Source organism: Cherax quadricarinatus, chromosome 85 (genome assembly GCF_038502225.1).
Source record: "Cherax quadricarinatus isolate ZL_2023a chromosome 85, ASM3850222v1, whole genome shotgun sequence".
Taxonomy (NCBI): domain Eukaryota; kingdom Metazoa; phylum Arthropoda; class Malacostraca; order Decapoda; family Parastacidae; genus Cherax; species Cherax quadricarinatus.
This window is the reverse complement of record NC_091376.1, coordinates 18,654,187-18,668,899: the sequence shown is the minus strand read 5'-3', so window position 1 is coordinate 18,668,899 and position 14,713 is coordinate 18,654,187. Positions and strand designations below refer to the sequence as shown.

The 14,713-nt window shown below is 41.9% G+C and overlaps 1 protein-coding gene across 3 annotated transcripts in view; it reads left to right on the top strand.

Annotated features, from left to right (window-relative positions):
• The window catches only part of LOC128703108 (UDP-glycosyltransferase UGT5), a 79,935-nt gene extending 70,050 nt beyond the window's left edge, over positions 1-9,885 (top strand). For all 3 annotated transcript variants that reach the window (XM_070103484.1, XM_070103482.1, XM_070103483.1), the window contains exons 7-8: positions 6,338-6,557; positions 7,806-9,885. In XM_070103484.1, the coding sequence (XP_069959585.1) occupies positions 6,338-6,557; positions 7,806-8,091 (506 nt within the window). In that variant the 3' untranslated portion in view covers positions 8,092-9,885. The remainder of the gene's footprint in view (positions 1-6,337; positions 6,558-7,805) is intronic.
• Positions 9,886-14,713: the final 4,828 nt, after the last annotated feature.

The window sequence follows — 14,713 nt, the reverse complement described above, 5'->3', positions numbered from 1 at the left end:
CTCACTCACGTCAGCCAATGCTTCCTTTGTGCTCATTGTGACATTCCCAGTAGAACACTCACATTCGTCAGTTAGTACCGAAAATGGGTTGGAAGTTTCCACAGTGGTCTTCTGGGTCCTCGTTGATTCTGCCTCTCCAACAGTCTTCTTGATCCTCAGCTTGGTTCCATGTTGCCCAGCCACTGACCAAGCTCCCCTCTTAACCTGGGGACTCACAACAGGAGGATTACTTCGAATCCTCTTGTTCTCCTCCGTTAATCGCCGTATCTCCATCTTAGCAACTCTAAGTTCTTCTCTCAGCTGCTGGTAAAGTTGCTCGAGAGAGGGCATCCTGGTTCAGATTCACAGAGAGCACACAAACAGGTCTTCACAGAGTTAAGTACACGTCACCACTGAGCTAAGTACACGTCACCACTGAGCTAAGTACACGTCACCACTGAGCTAAGTACACGTCACCACTGAGCTAAGTACACGTCACCACTGAGCTAAGTACACGTCACCACTGAGCTAAGTACACGTCACCACTGAGCTAAGTACACGTCACCACTGAGCTAAGTACACGTCACCACTGAGCTAAGTACACGTCACCACCTAAGATTTTAATAATAGTAGAGGATTTTTATGTATATTTATGGAAATACAGAATTTATTGGTATTGCTATTGGAAATTATTGAAAATATAGGATTTATTGGTATTTATATACGGATTTTATGAAAATAAAGGACTTATTAGTAGCTCTTTTGGGATTTATTGAAAATATTGGACTTTATGTTTCTGTGAAGATTTATTTTAACTTAATCAGAGAGAAGAAGTATTTTGCACAGATGGTACAACAATCACCAATGAAAATTATCTTATAGTACACTTTTCACAGACGTTACTTATTCCATTAAAAATAATTTGAACCTTATTTTTAACTGAGTAATTTTGTCATGTTAGTTTTACCATATGCAGGTGTTCTTGATCCTAGGAATTGGATTTAAGTGTGTGTGTGATTGTGTCTGGTAGGTTCATTTGTGATATTCTAGCATAAAAGGTACGAGTAATTAATTCACACCTTTAGTGTGATAACCATAGGCCAGGTCAAGTCATTAAACAAGTGTGACCTAATTTTATGTACAATCAGACGCCCTCAGTGTATTTTGGAGGAAATGGTAATTGTTGGCGAGTCTTTCGTTCTGAAAATTGTGAGGTAATTATCGAATCCCAGGCAGGTATGAAGCAGCAGGTTCGGGCAATGGCGGCTATGTGCATACTCATCTAATTGTACTCGCCTAATTGTGGTTGCAGGGGTCGAGTTATAGTTCCTGGCCCCGCCTCTTTATTGATTGCTACTAGGTCCTCTCTCTCCCTGCTCCATGAGCTTTATCAAACCTTGTGTGTGTGTGTGTGTGTGTGTGTGTGTGTGTGTGTGTGTGTGTGTGTGTGTGTGTGTGTGTGTGTGTGTGTGTGTGTGTGTGTGTGTGGGTGTGTGTGTGTGTGTGTGTGTGTGTGTGTGTGTGTGTGTTGATTATTTCAGAAGTAGGACACCAGGTGAATCTTCAGGTAATAGGTTGGTGGGAAGGAAGGTAAACGATTACGTCTATAGCAACCCAGGTTAGAAACAGGGATGACGTAATTTTTCGTTAAGTCAGGCTGGGGCTGACTGTAGTTATTTAGTTCACACTCTTAGGTGAAATATCGTGGGCTACGTTATAAGATCAAACGATTAAGAACAGAGCTAAAATAAAGTTATGAAACGAGTATGAACACATTTGTGTATCACTTGATGGGTTGGCAGAACTAACACCAGGTGAAAAGTCGAGGGTTTACCTGGAGTTTACCTGGAGAGAGTTCCGGGGGTCAACGCCCCCGCGGCCCGGTCTGTGACCAGGCCTCCTGGTGGATCAGAGCCTGATCAACCAGGCTGTTGCTGCTGGCTGCACACAAACCAACGTACGAGCCACAGCCCGGCTGGTCAGGAACCGACTTTAGGTGCTTGTCCAGTGCCAGCTTGAAGACTGCCAGGGGTCTGTTGGTAATCCCCCTTATGTGTGTTGGGAGGCAGTTGAACAGTCTCGGGCCCCTGACACTTATTATATGGTCTCTTAACGTGCTAGTGACACCCCTGCTTTTCATTGGGGGGATGTTGCATCGTCTGCCAAGTCTTTTGCTTTCGTAGTGAGTGATTTTCGTGTGCAAGTTCGGTACTAGTCCCTCTAGGATTTTCCAGGTGTATATAATCATGTATCTCTCCCGCCTGCGTTCCAGGGAATACAGGTTCAGGAACCTCAAGCGCTCCCAGTAATTGAGGTGTTTTATCTCCGTTATGTGTGCCGTGAAGGTTCTCTGTACATTTTCTAGGTCAGCAATTTCACCTGTCTTGAAAGGTGCTGTTAGTGTGCAGCAATATTCCAGCCTAGATAGAACAAGTGACCTGAAGAGTGTCATCATGGGCTTGGCCTTCCTAGTTTTGAAGGTTCTCATTATCCATCCTGTCATTTTTCTAGCAGATGCGATTGATACAATGTTATGGTCCTTGAAGGTGAGATCCTCCGACATGATCACTCCCAGGTCTTTGACGTTGGTGTTTCGCTCTATTTTGTGGCCAGAATTTGTTTTGTACTCTGATGAAGATTTAATTTCCTCGTGTTTACCATATCTGAGTAATTGAAATTTCTCATCGTTGAACTTCATATTGTTTTCTGCAGCCCACTGAAAGATTTGGTTGATGTCCGCCTGGAGCCTTGCAGTGTCTGCAATGGAAGACACTGTCATGCAGATTCGGGTGTCATCTGCAAAGGAAGACACGGTGCTGTGGCTGACATCCTTGTCTATGTCGGATATGAGGATGAGGAACAAGATGGGAGCGAGTACTATGCCTTGTGGAACAGAGCTTTTCACCGTAGCTGCCTCGGACTTTATTTTGTTGACGACTACTCTCTGTGTCCTGTTAGTGAGGAAATTATAGATCCATCGACCGACTTTTCCTGTTATTCCTTTAGCACGCATTTTGTGCGCTATTACGCCATGGTCACACTTGTCGAAGGCTTTTGCAAAGTCTGTCTATATTACATCTGCATTCTTTTTTGTCTTCTAGTGCATCAAGGACCTTGTCGTAGTGATCCAATAGTTGAGACAGACAGGAGCGACCTGTTCTAAACCCATGTTGCCCTGGGTTGTGTAACTGATGGGTTTCTAGATGTGTGGTGATCTTGCTTCTTAGGACCCTTTCAAAGATTTTTATGATATGGGATGTTAGTGCTATCGGTCTGTAGTTCTTTGCTGTTGCTTTACTGCCCCCTTTGTGGAGTGGGGCTATGTCTGTTGTTTTTAGTAACTGTGGGACAACCCCCGTGTCCATGCTCCCTCTCCATAGGATGGAAAAGGCTCGTGATAGGGGCTTCTTGCAGTTCTTGATGAACACGGAGTTCCATGAGTCTGGCCCTGGGGCAGAGTGCAGGGGCATGTCATTTATCGCCTGTTCGAAGTCATTTGGCGTCAGGATAACATCAGATAGGCTTGTGTTAACCAAATTCTGTGGCTCTCTCTTAAAAAATTCATTTTGATCTTCGACTCTCAGTCTGGTTAGCGGCTTGCTAAAAACTGAGTCATATTGGGACTTGAGTAGCTCACTCATTTCCTTGCTGTCATCTGTTTAGGACCCATCTTGTTTAAGTAGGGGCCCAATACTGGACGTTGTTCTCGACTTTGATTTGGCATATGAGAAGAAATACTTTGGGGTTCTTTCGATTTCCCAATATGTTTGTAATAACACGTCGTGGACACGACGAGAATGCCACGACCACCAGGTGGATGTATTTTAAACGAATTAAACGCATAAATGGGTGAGAGAGAATCTCTTGTTTGTCAGCCCCCAACTGTCAGTACGAGCCACCACTAATGCACCATAATCAACATAATCACCTGCAAATTCCCAACATCATGTTTAATATCTGAGTGAAATCTCTATCAGCTACCATCATCACCATCATCATCATCACCACATCACAATCACCACCAACACTATTCCTGACCACCCAAAATACACCACCATCATTACACTCCATCACCTTCATCGAAAACGCCCTTAATCACCACCAACACCGTTCGTCAATAGCACACTTCATCATCACCATTAATACACTATCACCAGAACCTTTCCCACCACCGTATCTGATATATGAGTAAAACCTCTACCATTAATAATCATCACCCATGGCAATCACAATCTTCATCATCACCGCCACATCACCACCATCATCAACAATCACAATCATCATCACCGCCACATCACCACCATCATCAACAATCACAATCATCATCACCGCCACATCACCACCATCACCAACAATCACAATCATCCTCACCGCCACATCACCACCATCACCAACAATCACAATCATCATCACCGCCACATCACCACCATCATCAACAATCACAATCATCATCACCGCCACATCACCACCATCACCAACAATCACAATCATCATCACCGCCACATCACCACCATCACCAACAATCACAATCATCATCACCGCCACATCACCACCATCACCAACAATCACAATCATCATCACCGCCACATCACCACCATCACCAACAATCACAATCATCATCACCGCCACATCACCACCATCACCAACAATCACAATCATCCTCACCGCCACATCACCACCATCACCAACAATCACAATCATCCTCACCGCCACATCACCACCATCACCAACAATCACAATCATCATCACCGCCACATCACCACCATCACCAACAATCACAATCATCATCACCGCCACATCACCACCATCACCAACAATCACAATCATCATCACCGCCACATCACCACCATCACCAACAATCACAATCATCATCACCGCCACATCACCACCATCACCAACAATCACAATCATCATCACCGCCACATCACCACCATCATCAACAATCACAATCATCATCACCGCCACATCACCACCATCACCAACAATCACAATCATCCTCACCGCCACATCACCACCATCACCAACAATCACAATCATCATCACCGCCACATCACCACCATCACCAACAATCACAATCATCATCACCGCCACATCACCACCATCACCAACAATCACAATCATCATCACCGCCACATCACCACCATCACCAACAATCACAATCATCATCACCGCCACATCACCACCATCACCAACAATCACAATCATCATCACCGCCACATCACCACCATCACCAACAATCACAATCATCATCACCGCCACATCACCACCATCACCAACAATCACAATCTTCATCACCGCCACATCACCACCATCATCAACAATCACAATCATCATCACCGCCACATCACCACCATCACCAACAATCACAATCATCCTCACCGCCACATCACCACCATCACTAACAATCACAATCATCATCACCGCCACATCACCACCATCACCAACAATCACAATCATCCTCACCGCCACATCACCACCATCACCAACAATCACAATCATCATCACCGCCACATCACCACCATCACCAACAATCACAATCATCATCACCGCCACATCACCACCATCACCAACAATCACAATCATCATCACCGCCACATCACCACCATCACCAACAATCACAATCATCATCACCGCCACATCACCACCATCACCAACAAAAATATGTCTAATATTTTATGCTTACTGCAATAATAAATGCTTACTTTTTTAATAATAATTTACACTTGTGTAAAATTAATAATATACCATATATATCAAGTAAAATCGAAACTATGTTATACAACTCTGGCAAACATAATTAGAAACTCATTCTACGAAACGCATAATATACACAAATGTATCTCTCAAAATAAAATCCTATAAATTAATATTTGTGCGCACCACTGAATATAAACTTTTAGAACGCCACTACCATGTTTTCAATCCACGAAATATAAGACGGAGGTAATCGAATTTCATTTATCGAAATGGAGTTAGCCATAGTGTGAAAGCCCCTGAGTGGGACCATAAATCTAGTCATATATGCGATAACGAGACAAAAATTTGACCCGAGGAAATGGAGCTAGCCATAGCGAGATGTCCCCTTTATGGGACCATGAGCTAGACCTCAAGAGCTAGCCATAAGGTTAAAGGTGAGTTAAACCCTACTACTGTGCTTGCTTCTCCAGGTGCATTGTCGAGTATTTACACCCTAGCTTTAGCTGTCTCCTAACCTCCATCTGCTCTAGCCTCATTCTGTTTTTCTTCCATTTTCGTTATTATTTAAAACTTGATAATCAACAGTGATGAACGGAAAGTCATTCAGTTTTAATTTACATGTACAATGAATCTTCTTGCTTTCACTAACATTGTTCCACAGCTCACGACAACGTGAAGGTGTTCATCACACTCGGTGGTGTCCTTAGTACGCAGGAAGCCATCTACCACGCCACGCCACTCCTCATTCTATCTATCCACGGTGAACAGCCCAAGGACGGCATGTTTATTAAGAACTCTGGATTAGGAGACATTTTAATATTGGAAGAGCTTACTGTGGACGTGACTGTTGACGCTTTCACCAAAATTCTTAACGAACCTAAGTACGTAAATTTTTTTAGCCCTGTTTAAGGGGAAAAATTAATAACCCAACCTCCTTAGTTAGGCTTTTTCTGTAACATAAATTTTAAATCTTTCATTCATGGAAGTATATCCTCTCAAGTTACGTAACTAATTTCTTTATTCATTCTTCTTATTAATCAAAATTTGTAAATTTCAAAACTGCATTTTTTTTATTTTAAAAGAAAATATAATCACTTTCTTGGTCTACATAAATAAAAGACAAATCACGTTCACCATCATTTATTCAATAGCTGTCTTGCTAGGAAAGCAGATATCAAAGTTAATTACCTTCCTGACTGTAACATAAGAACATAAGAATGGAGGAACAATGCTGAAGGCCTACTGGCCCATACAAGGCACATTCTTATCAAAACGACCCCTACCCAAAGCTACCCAAGAATATCCTCCTATACCCAATGACACCAATCAAACCCATCCCCTCCCACTCATATATTTTTCCAATCCCTTTTCAAAGCTACCCAAGTTCCTAGCCTCAATCACCCTACTCGGAAGATTGTTCCACACATTCACACCACTGCTTAGTGCAGGTACTGCACTTTCCAAGTGTAGAATTGAAGTCTGGCTAATTAGTTTCCATAAACAAATTTATAAATGTTATCTTATGCACTTTTAAATTTACAGCATTTAACCTTGACCTTCTTACCTACACTCTCTCTCTCATGACCACCTTTCTTCGAAATATTTGCTAGTATCTCCCATTGCCCCTTTCACTTCATTCATAATCACTTCTCTCTTACTCCATCTTTCCTTTACTGTTTCTGTAGCTCCGCCTAAATAGTGATCTGGACATCAATATCCAGAAGTCTGCTAGCAATTACCACATCGAATGTCCATCACTTATTAATGTACTTTGCCTAGAAAAAAGTATTATATATTACCCATTCTCATTTGTCCCTGGCACTCTAAACATATATATACTATGGCATCTTCAACAGCTTCCTCCCTTCAGCATATATGTCACCCACAACAGTTATTCCGTCACTTGGTTCAAAGCAGTTCTATGAAGTCAATTCAGCCCGGGGAGTATTCACATATACTATAACATCTTATATTTCACTCTACTTCTTATCCTCATACGTCTTGAATTTGAGTACTTGAGCTCCCTCCTTTCTTTCCATGACTATTTACTAATCATTTCTTGCTCTCTTATTTGGCTCTCTAAAATGTTTGGGAAATCTTTCAGATTTTCTCACTGTACTTGTGCACAGGTATAAGGAAAACATGCTGAGGATGTCAGTGCCACTGCATGATCAGCCTGTACCACCCACGGAGCTGGCAGTGTTCTGGACGGAGTACGTCATCCGTCACAAAGGTGCGCCCCAGCTGAGGTCACCAGCGGCACAGCTCTCCTGGGTGGAGTTCCTCATGCTGGACGTTATCTTCATACTCCACCTGGCTATGATTGCTCTTCTATTCATTCTACGTCGCATCTTCAGAGTCATCACTGCTAAAATCTTCGGCAGTAGTGGCAAAATGAAGAAGAAAAATGAGTAGCAATGCCTTTCTGGCAGGCAAGAGTAAATTGTGTTAAAAGTTATATTGTTTTCATCTTTTCACTTGTACTTTTACCTATTACTAATCTGTCAGTGGTTATGCCAGTGTCAATATGTAGAGAGAAACTCAATAATTTTCAGATTTTCAGAGCAGGTCGCTCCTGCCTCTCTCAATTACTGGATTATTATGATATGGTCTTGGATGCACTGGAAGAAAAACAGACTTTGCAAAAGCCTTTGACAAGTGCCATCATGGAGTAATAGCGCACAGAATACGAGCTAAAGAAATAACTAGCAAAGTGGGGAGATGGATCTTCAACTTCCTAACCAATCGGACACAATGAGTAGTGGTCAACAGAGTTAAATCGGAAGCTGCCATAGTGGAAAGCTCTGTTCCATAAGGCACAGCACTCGCCCCATCCTGTTCCCCATCCTCATATCAAACATAGACAGAGATGTAATCCAAAGTGCCGTGTCATCCTTTGCAGACGATACTAGGATCTGCGCGAGACACATCTACTGAGGACACAGTTAACCTCCAATAAGATATAAGCCAAGTTTTCCAATGGGTAACGGGAAACAATGTGATGTTCAATGAAGACCAATTCCAACTACTCCGTTATGGAAAACTGGAGGAGATAATAATTAAAACTGAGTATCCTACAAACTCTGATCCTACAATAGAGCGAGAAAATAAGGTAAGGGACCTGGGAGTGGTAATGTTCGAGAATCTCACTTTTAGGCATCACAACAGTTCCACGATCACAATTGCACAGAAAATGATTGGATGGATAATGAGAACGTTCAATATAGAGATGCCAAGCCATTGATCATCGTTTTCAAATCACTTGTTCTCTCTAGGCTGGAATACTGATGTTCATTAGAATTCAAAGTAGGTGAAATTGCATATCTAGAGAATGTACAGAGAACTTTACTGCACATATAAGCTCCATCAAACACCTCAAGTACTGGGAATGCTTGGAAGAGCTTGACTTGCAGTCATTGGAATGAATGCGAGAGAGATATATCATAATCTGCATTTGGAAAATCCTACAAGGAATGGTTCCGAATCTGCACTCAGAAATCACTCCGCACGAAAGTAAAAGACTGGGCAGGCGGTGCAAAATACCCACAATGAAAAGTAGGGGCGCCATTGATACACTAAGAGAAAACGCCATGAGTGCCCGAGTGCTCAAGACTGTTCAATAGCCTCCCACCATGCATACGGGGAATTACCAATTGGTCCCTGTCTACCATGAAGAGGGAGCTGAACAGATACTTAAAGTCGGTGCCAGATCAGCTGGGATGTGGTTCATACGTTGGACGACGTGCAGCCAGCAGTAGCAGCCTGGTTGATCAGGCCCAGATTCACCGGGAGGCTTGGTCGTGGACCGGGTCCCCGGGGCGTTGATCCCAGGAAAATCCTACAAGTAGACTCCAAGTGTGCATTTTTACTATATTAAAGCTGAATATTACCTGTCAACAAAATATTAATCCCTAAAATATTGGTTAAAATAAATTATCAGAGTATATACCATGATAAATGTGTGCTTCTCAAAGTACACATTGTGTTGATTTAATTGTTCCTCACTTATTTCTTTAATATACATAAGTTTTAGTTGAAATTATGATTTTCGACAATTATTTTTTTTATATTACTTATTAATTGTTATGTAATGGTATGCGTTTCCTACAATACACATCCATTTAGTGATAAATTTCTGAACACTTTCTTGTTACCAGTGAAATTTTTAACCTGTTCCAAGACTCTTATAACAAACTCTGCCGATAGTTCGGTGTTACCTGCTTCTAACATCTCTATTTCCTCTGAGTTGATCTTTTCTTGAGTTCATAATAATTAATTTAGTTAAGGATGAGAGTCTAACAGTATCTGTGGCTATCTGTGGCCTGGTCTCAGACCGAGCAGCGGGGGCGTTGACCCCTGAAACCCTCTACAGGTCTCCAGGTAAAACCTGGTAACCTTAATTAAGACTAGGGGGGACTAGAGGATGTAGCGGGGGGGGGGAGGCTGGAGGAGAAGTCTGATGTTGGTGGCGTGGAAAGGAACTAGAGGCGTGTGAAGACTTGCTGCGATTCATGTTAAAAGTGAGGAATTTAATGTCAGTGGTATGCACGTTGGAAGGCTTGTGAATGTAGGATTTCGGCTGGAAGCATTGTCAGGGGTGGAGATTTATCCCACATATAATTGGAAGGTAATATGGGAGGAATTCTGGCAGCTTCGTATACCAGCTAAGGCCCGTGAGGTGGTGTATAGATTTATGATGGGGATCCTGGCATCTAGGGTAATGTTATTGAAAATGGGTTTTGAGGAGGATGTAACCTGCTTGCATTGTGGTGATGAAGAAATGGCTTTTCACGCAGTGTATTTTTGTCCATCCCTAGAAGAGGTAAGGTTGTGGATGCGAGGTGCTTTCGGGATGTTGGGAGGGGGGAGGATGGCTATGTTAAGGGTGTTACACCTTGACGTGGTTGGGGTGACACAGGATGTGGCACGAGCATTAAGATACATCATCATGGACTATTTGTACATGTCTTGGGGAATGCGTGAGGTACGGGGCACTGGTAGGATCAGGGCGTTGGCTGTACGATTTTGCAGAACAATGTGCAGAAATAGAAGCGTCTATGGTAGTAGGTGGGTTGAGTCTTTTCCTGAGGGGTATCGCGATATGACGGTGGTAAAACTTCGCTGATTAGTTGGAACAGGACGGCAATGGACTGGTAGGCAGCGATGATCTGGCGTGAAAGTGGACTGAGTAGTAGTATGATAAGGATGGAAGCAGGGAGTGGAGTGGAGAAGGATGGTTCTTGTATTTTATTTCCATTAGTTGCAACGTTGGTTGTTTTGTTTATCTAAGTTGCAATAATAAACATGTCTGCTTTTGTATGATTAGTTATCCATTACAGTGTTGTGGATTCTCTATTAAGAACATAAGAACATAAGAAAGAAGGAACACTGCAACAGGCCTACTGACCCATGCGGAGCAGGTCCATGTCCCCCCCGGATTAGACCAATGACCCCCCCCCCCGGATTATCCCAATGACCCACCCAGTCTGGTCATCCCCACTCAAGGATGGAGCACTGTACCAGACCCAGCAGCACAAGCTAGTCAGGTCCAACTCACACCCACTCACACCCACTCATGTATTTATCCAACCTATTTTTAAAACAACACAACGTTTTAGCCTCAATAACTGTACTTGGGAGTTTGTTCCACTCATCCACAACTCTATTACCAGACTAATACTTTCCTATATTCTTACTGAATCTGAATTTTTCCAACTTGAAACCATTGCTGCGAGTCCTGTCTTGACTGGAAATTTTTAGCACACTATTTACATCCCCTTTATTCCTGTTTTCCATTTATACACCTTGATCATATCTCCCCTAATTCTATGCCTTAAGAGAGAGTGCAGATTCAGGGCCTTCAGTCTATCCTCATAGGGAAGATTTCTGTTACATGTGATCATCTTTGTCATCCTCCTCTACCACCAGAACTGAGCAGCATAGTCTAAATGAGGCCTAACCAAGGATATATAGAGTTGAAGAACAAAATGAGGACTTCTATTATTTGTACTTCTAGATATGAAGCCAAGAATTCTGTTAGCTTTATTGCAAACACTAATGCACTGTTATCTTGGTTTTAGGTTACTACTAACCAGAACTCATAAATCCTTTTCGCAAACGGTAGTATTAAGATCTACATTATTTAGTTTATATGTGGCATGGTTATTTAACTGTCCAACATTTAGAACTTTGCATTTGTCAATATTAAACTGCATCTGCCACTTCTCCAACCATTGCCTCAGTCTATTCAAATCATCCTGGAGTGCTCTAATGTTCTCATTAGAATGAACTGGACTGCCTATTTTGGTGTCATCAGCAAATTTGCTTATGTCGCTATTTATTCCCTCATCTATGTCGTTTATATAAATTGTGAACAACAACGGGCCCAACTCTGACCCCTGAGGAACACCGCTTTTGACGTGCCCCCATTCTGATTTCTTCCCATTTATGCAAACTCTCTGCTGTCTATTTGTCAGCCATGCCTCTACCCAGGAAAAAATTTCTCCTCCTATTCCGTGTGCCCTAAGTTTCCCCAATAGTCTCTGGTGTGGAACTCTATCGAAAGCCTTAGTGAAGTCCAAATACACAATATCATATTCATTACCAGGATCTACCTCCTCAAACACCTTAGTGAAAAAAGTTAGTAAATTCGTAAGTCATGAACGCCCCTTCGTAAAACCGTGTTGAGAATCATTAATCAATCTGTGCCTGTCAAGATGGCTACGAATTGTTTCGGCAATTATTGATTCCATAAATTTTCCCACTATGGAGGTAAGGCTTATTGGTCTATAGTTCGAAGCCAAGGGCCTGTCACCTGCCTTGTAAATAGGTATTACATTTGGCATTTTCCACTTATCAGGCACTATGCTAGTTTTTAGTGATATGCTAAAAAGATTAGCCAAAGGTATGCTAAGTTCCTCTTTACATTCCTTTAACACCCTTGCAAACAGTTCATCAGGACCTGGGGATTTGTTAGGTTTTAGTTTCTGTATTTGTCTGAGGACCATGTCACTAGTTACCACAATCGTACTTAGTTTATTATCATCCTGTTCTACGTAATCTATTATTTCAGGAATATCGCTAGTATTTTCCTGGGTGAAAACTGAGAGGAAATAGGTATTTAGAATTTCACACATATCCTTATCACTGTCAGTGATCTGACCAGAGTTACTCTTAAGTTGGCCAATCTTGTCCCTAATCTTACTTCTGTATACCTGAAAGAACCCTTTTGGGTTAGTCTTTGAATCCCTCGCGACTTTAGCCTCATAATCTCTTTTTGCTTTTCTTATTCCTTTCTTTATTTCTCTCTTTAATTGAATATATTGAGTTCTTAACTGCCCATCCCCTCTTTTGATACGCCTATATATGCCTCTCTTTTGACCAATGAGATGTTTTAATCTATTGTTCATCCAATTGGGATCATTTTTGTTAGATCTAATTTCCCTACTCGGAACAAAAGTTGTCCGGGCAGCTAGAACTATGCTCTGAAAAGCGTCATATTGGCAACCAAAATCACCTACCTGACCCATAGTTAGCACATCCCAATTTAGCCCACCCAAGTAATTTTTCAGTCCCATGAAGCCGGCCAAGCGAAAATCTGGGACAGAGATTTGATCGCAGTTATCTGGGTAATTCCATGATATATTGAAACTAAGTGATTTGTGGACACTTTCCCCAAGCTCATCATTAACCTCAAGATTATTAATTAGTGAATCTTTGTTGGCAAGAACCAAGTCAAGCAGATTGTTTCCTCTAGTTGGTTCTGTCACAACCTGTTCTAAAAAGCAATCCTGAACCGTATCAAGAAAGTCACTAGACTCAAGATTTCCTGTCATATTGTTCCAATCAATTTGTCTAAAGTTAAAATCTCCCATTATAACAACATTTTCATATCTAGATGCCTTATGAATTTCGTCCCATAACAGCTTACTGCACTCCCTATCAAGGTTTGGGGGCCTATAAATCACATCCAAAATTAATTTGTCACGACCCTCGAGAAACTGAAGCCAAACCGATTATTTGTTCGACGTTTCTAATCTTATATCATGTCTAAGACAACAATTTAAATTTTCTCTGACATACATCGCCACACCACCACTCTTCCTGTTGACCCTATCAGTGTGGAATAGTTTATAACCCTGTATGCTGCATTCAGAACGCATTTCTCTATCTTTCAGGTTGAACCAGGTCTCTCTTATACAAATAATATCTATATTACATACACTTGCAAGTAATTTTAGCTCATCTATCTTATTTCTTAGACTCCTACTATTTGTATAGTAAACTTTAAGGGAGCTAGTCACTCGTTGCCTTCTACTATCTCTCTTTGTTTGTTTATCAATTGATTTGCCATTACTAGCAACTTTATTTTGAATATTGTCTTTTAAACATATCCCTGAGGTATCCCGGTAATAACTACTGTTTTTAGCCCTATTGCTGCAGCCTGATTGTTTCCCACAAACACCCATACCTCTATAATCTACCAGTTTAAATTCCTAGACAAGTCATCAATTACCCTCTAAATTGAAATGGCTAATGCAACCACTCCATCCCCAGAGAGATGAACCCAATCCCTTGCATACATATCACGTTTGCCAAAGTAAAGGACCCAGCTATCAATGAATGGGATTGCAAGTTCCTTGCCGTACCTGTCTAGCCAGTGATTTATACCAATTGCCCTAGACATCCATTCATTGCCCACTTCCTTTCTAGGCAAGATGCTACATATGACTGGGATCCCTCCCTTAGACCTAACTACTTCTATGGCTGACCTGTACTTATCCAGCAGCTCCTCTCTCCTGCCCTTCCAAATGTCATTACCTCCAGCACTAAGACAGATAATGGGCTTGTTCCCATTACAAGCCATAATATTATCCAACCTGCTGACTATGTCGCCAACACCAGCTCCAGGAAGACACACTGTCTGACCTTTCTGTCTCTGTTTCAAAATGCACGGTCTATGTATCTTACCTGAGAATCGCCTACTATTAAAATATTCTTACCTTGATTAGCAGGGAAATCAGTGGTACCTTCAACC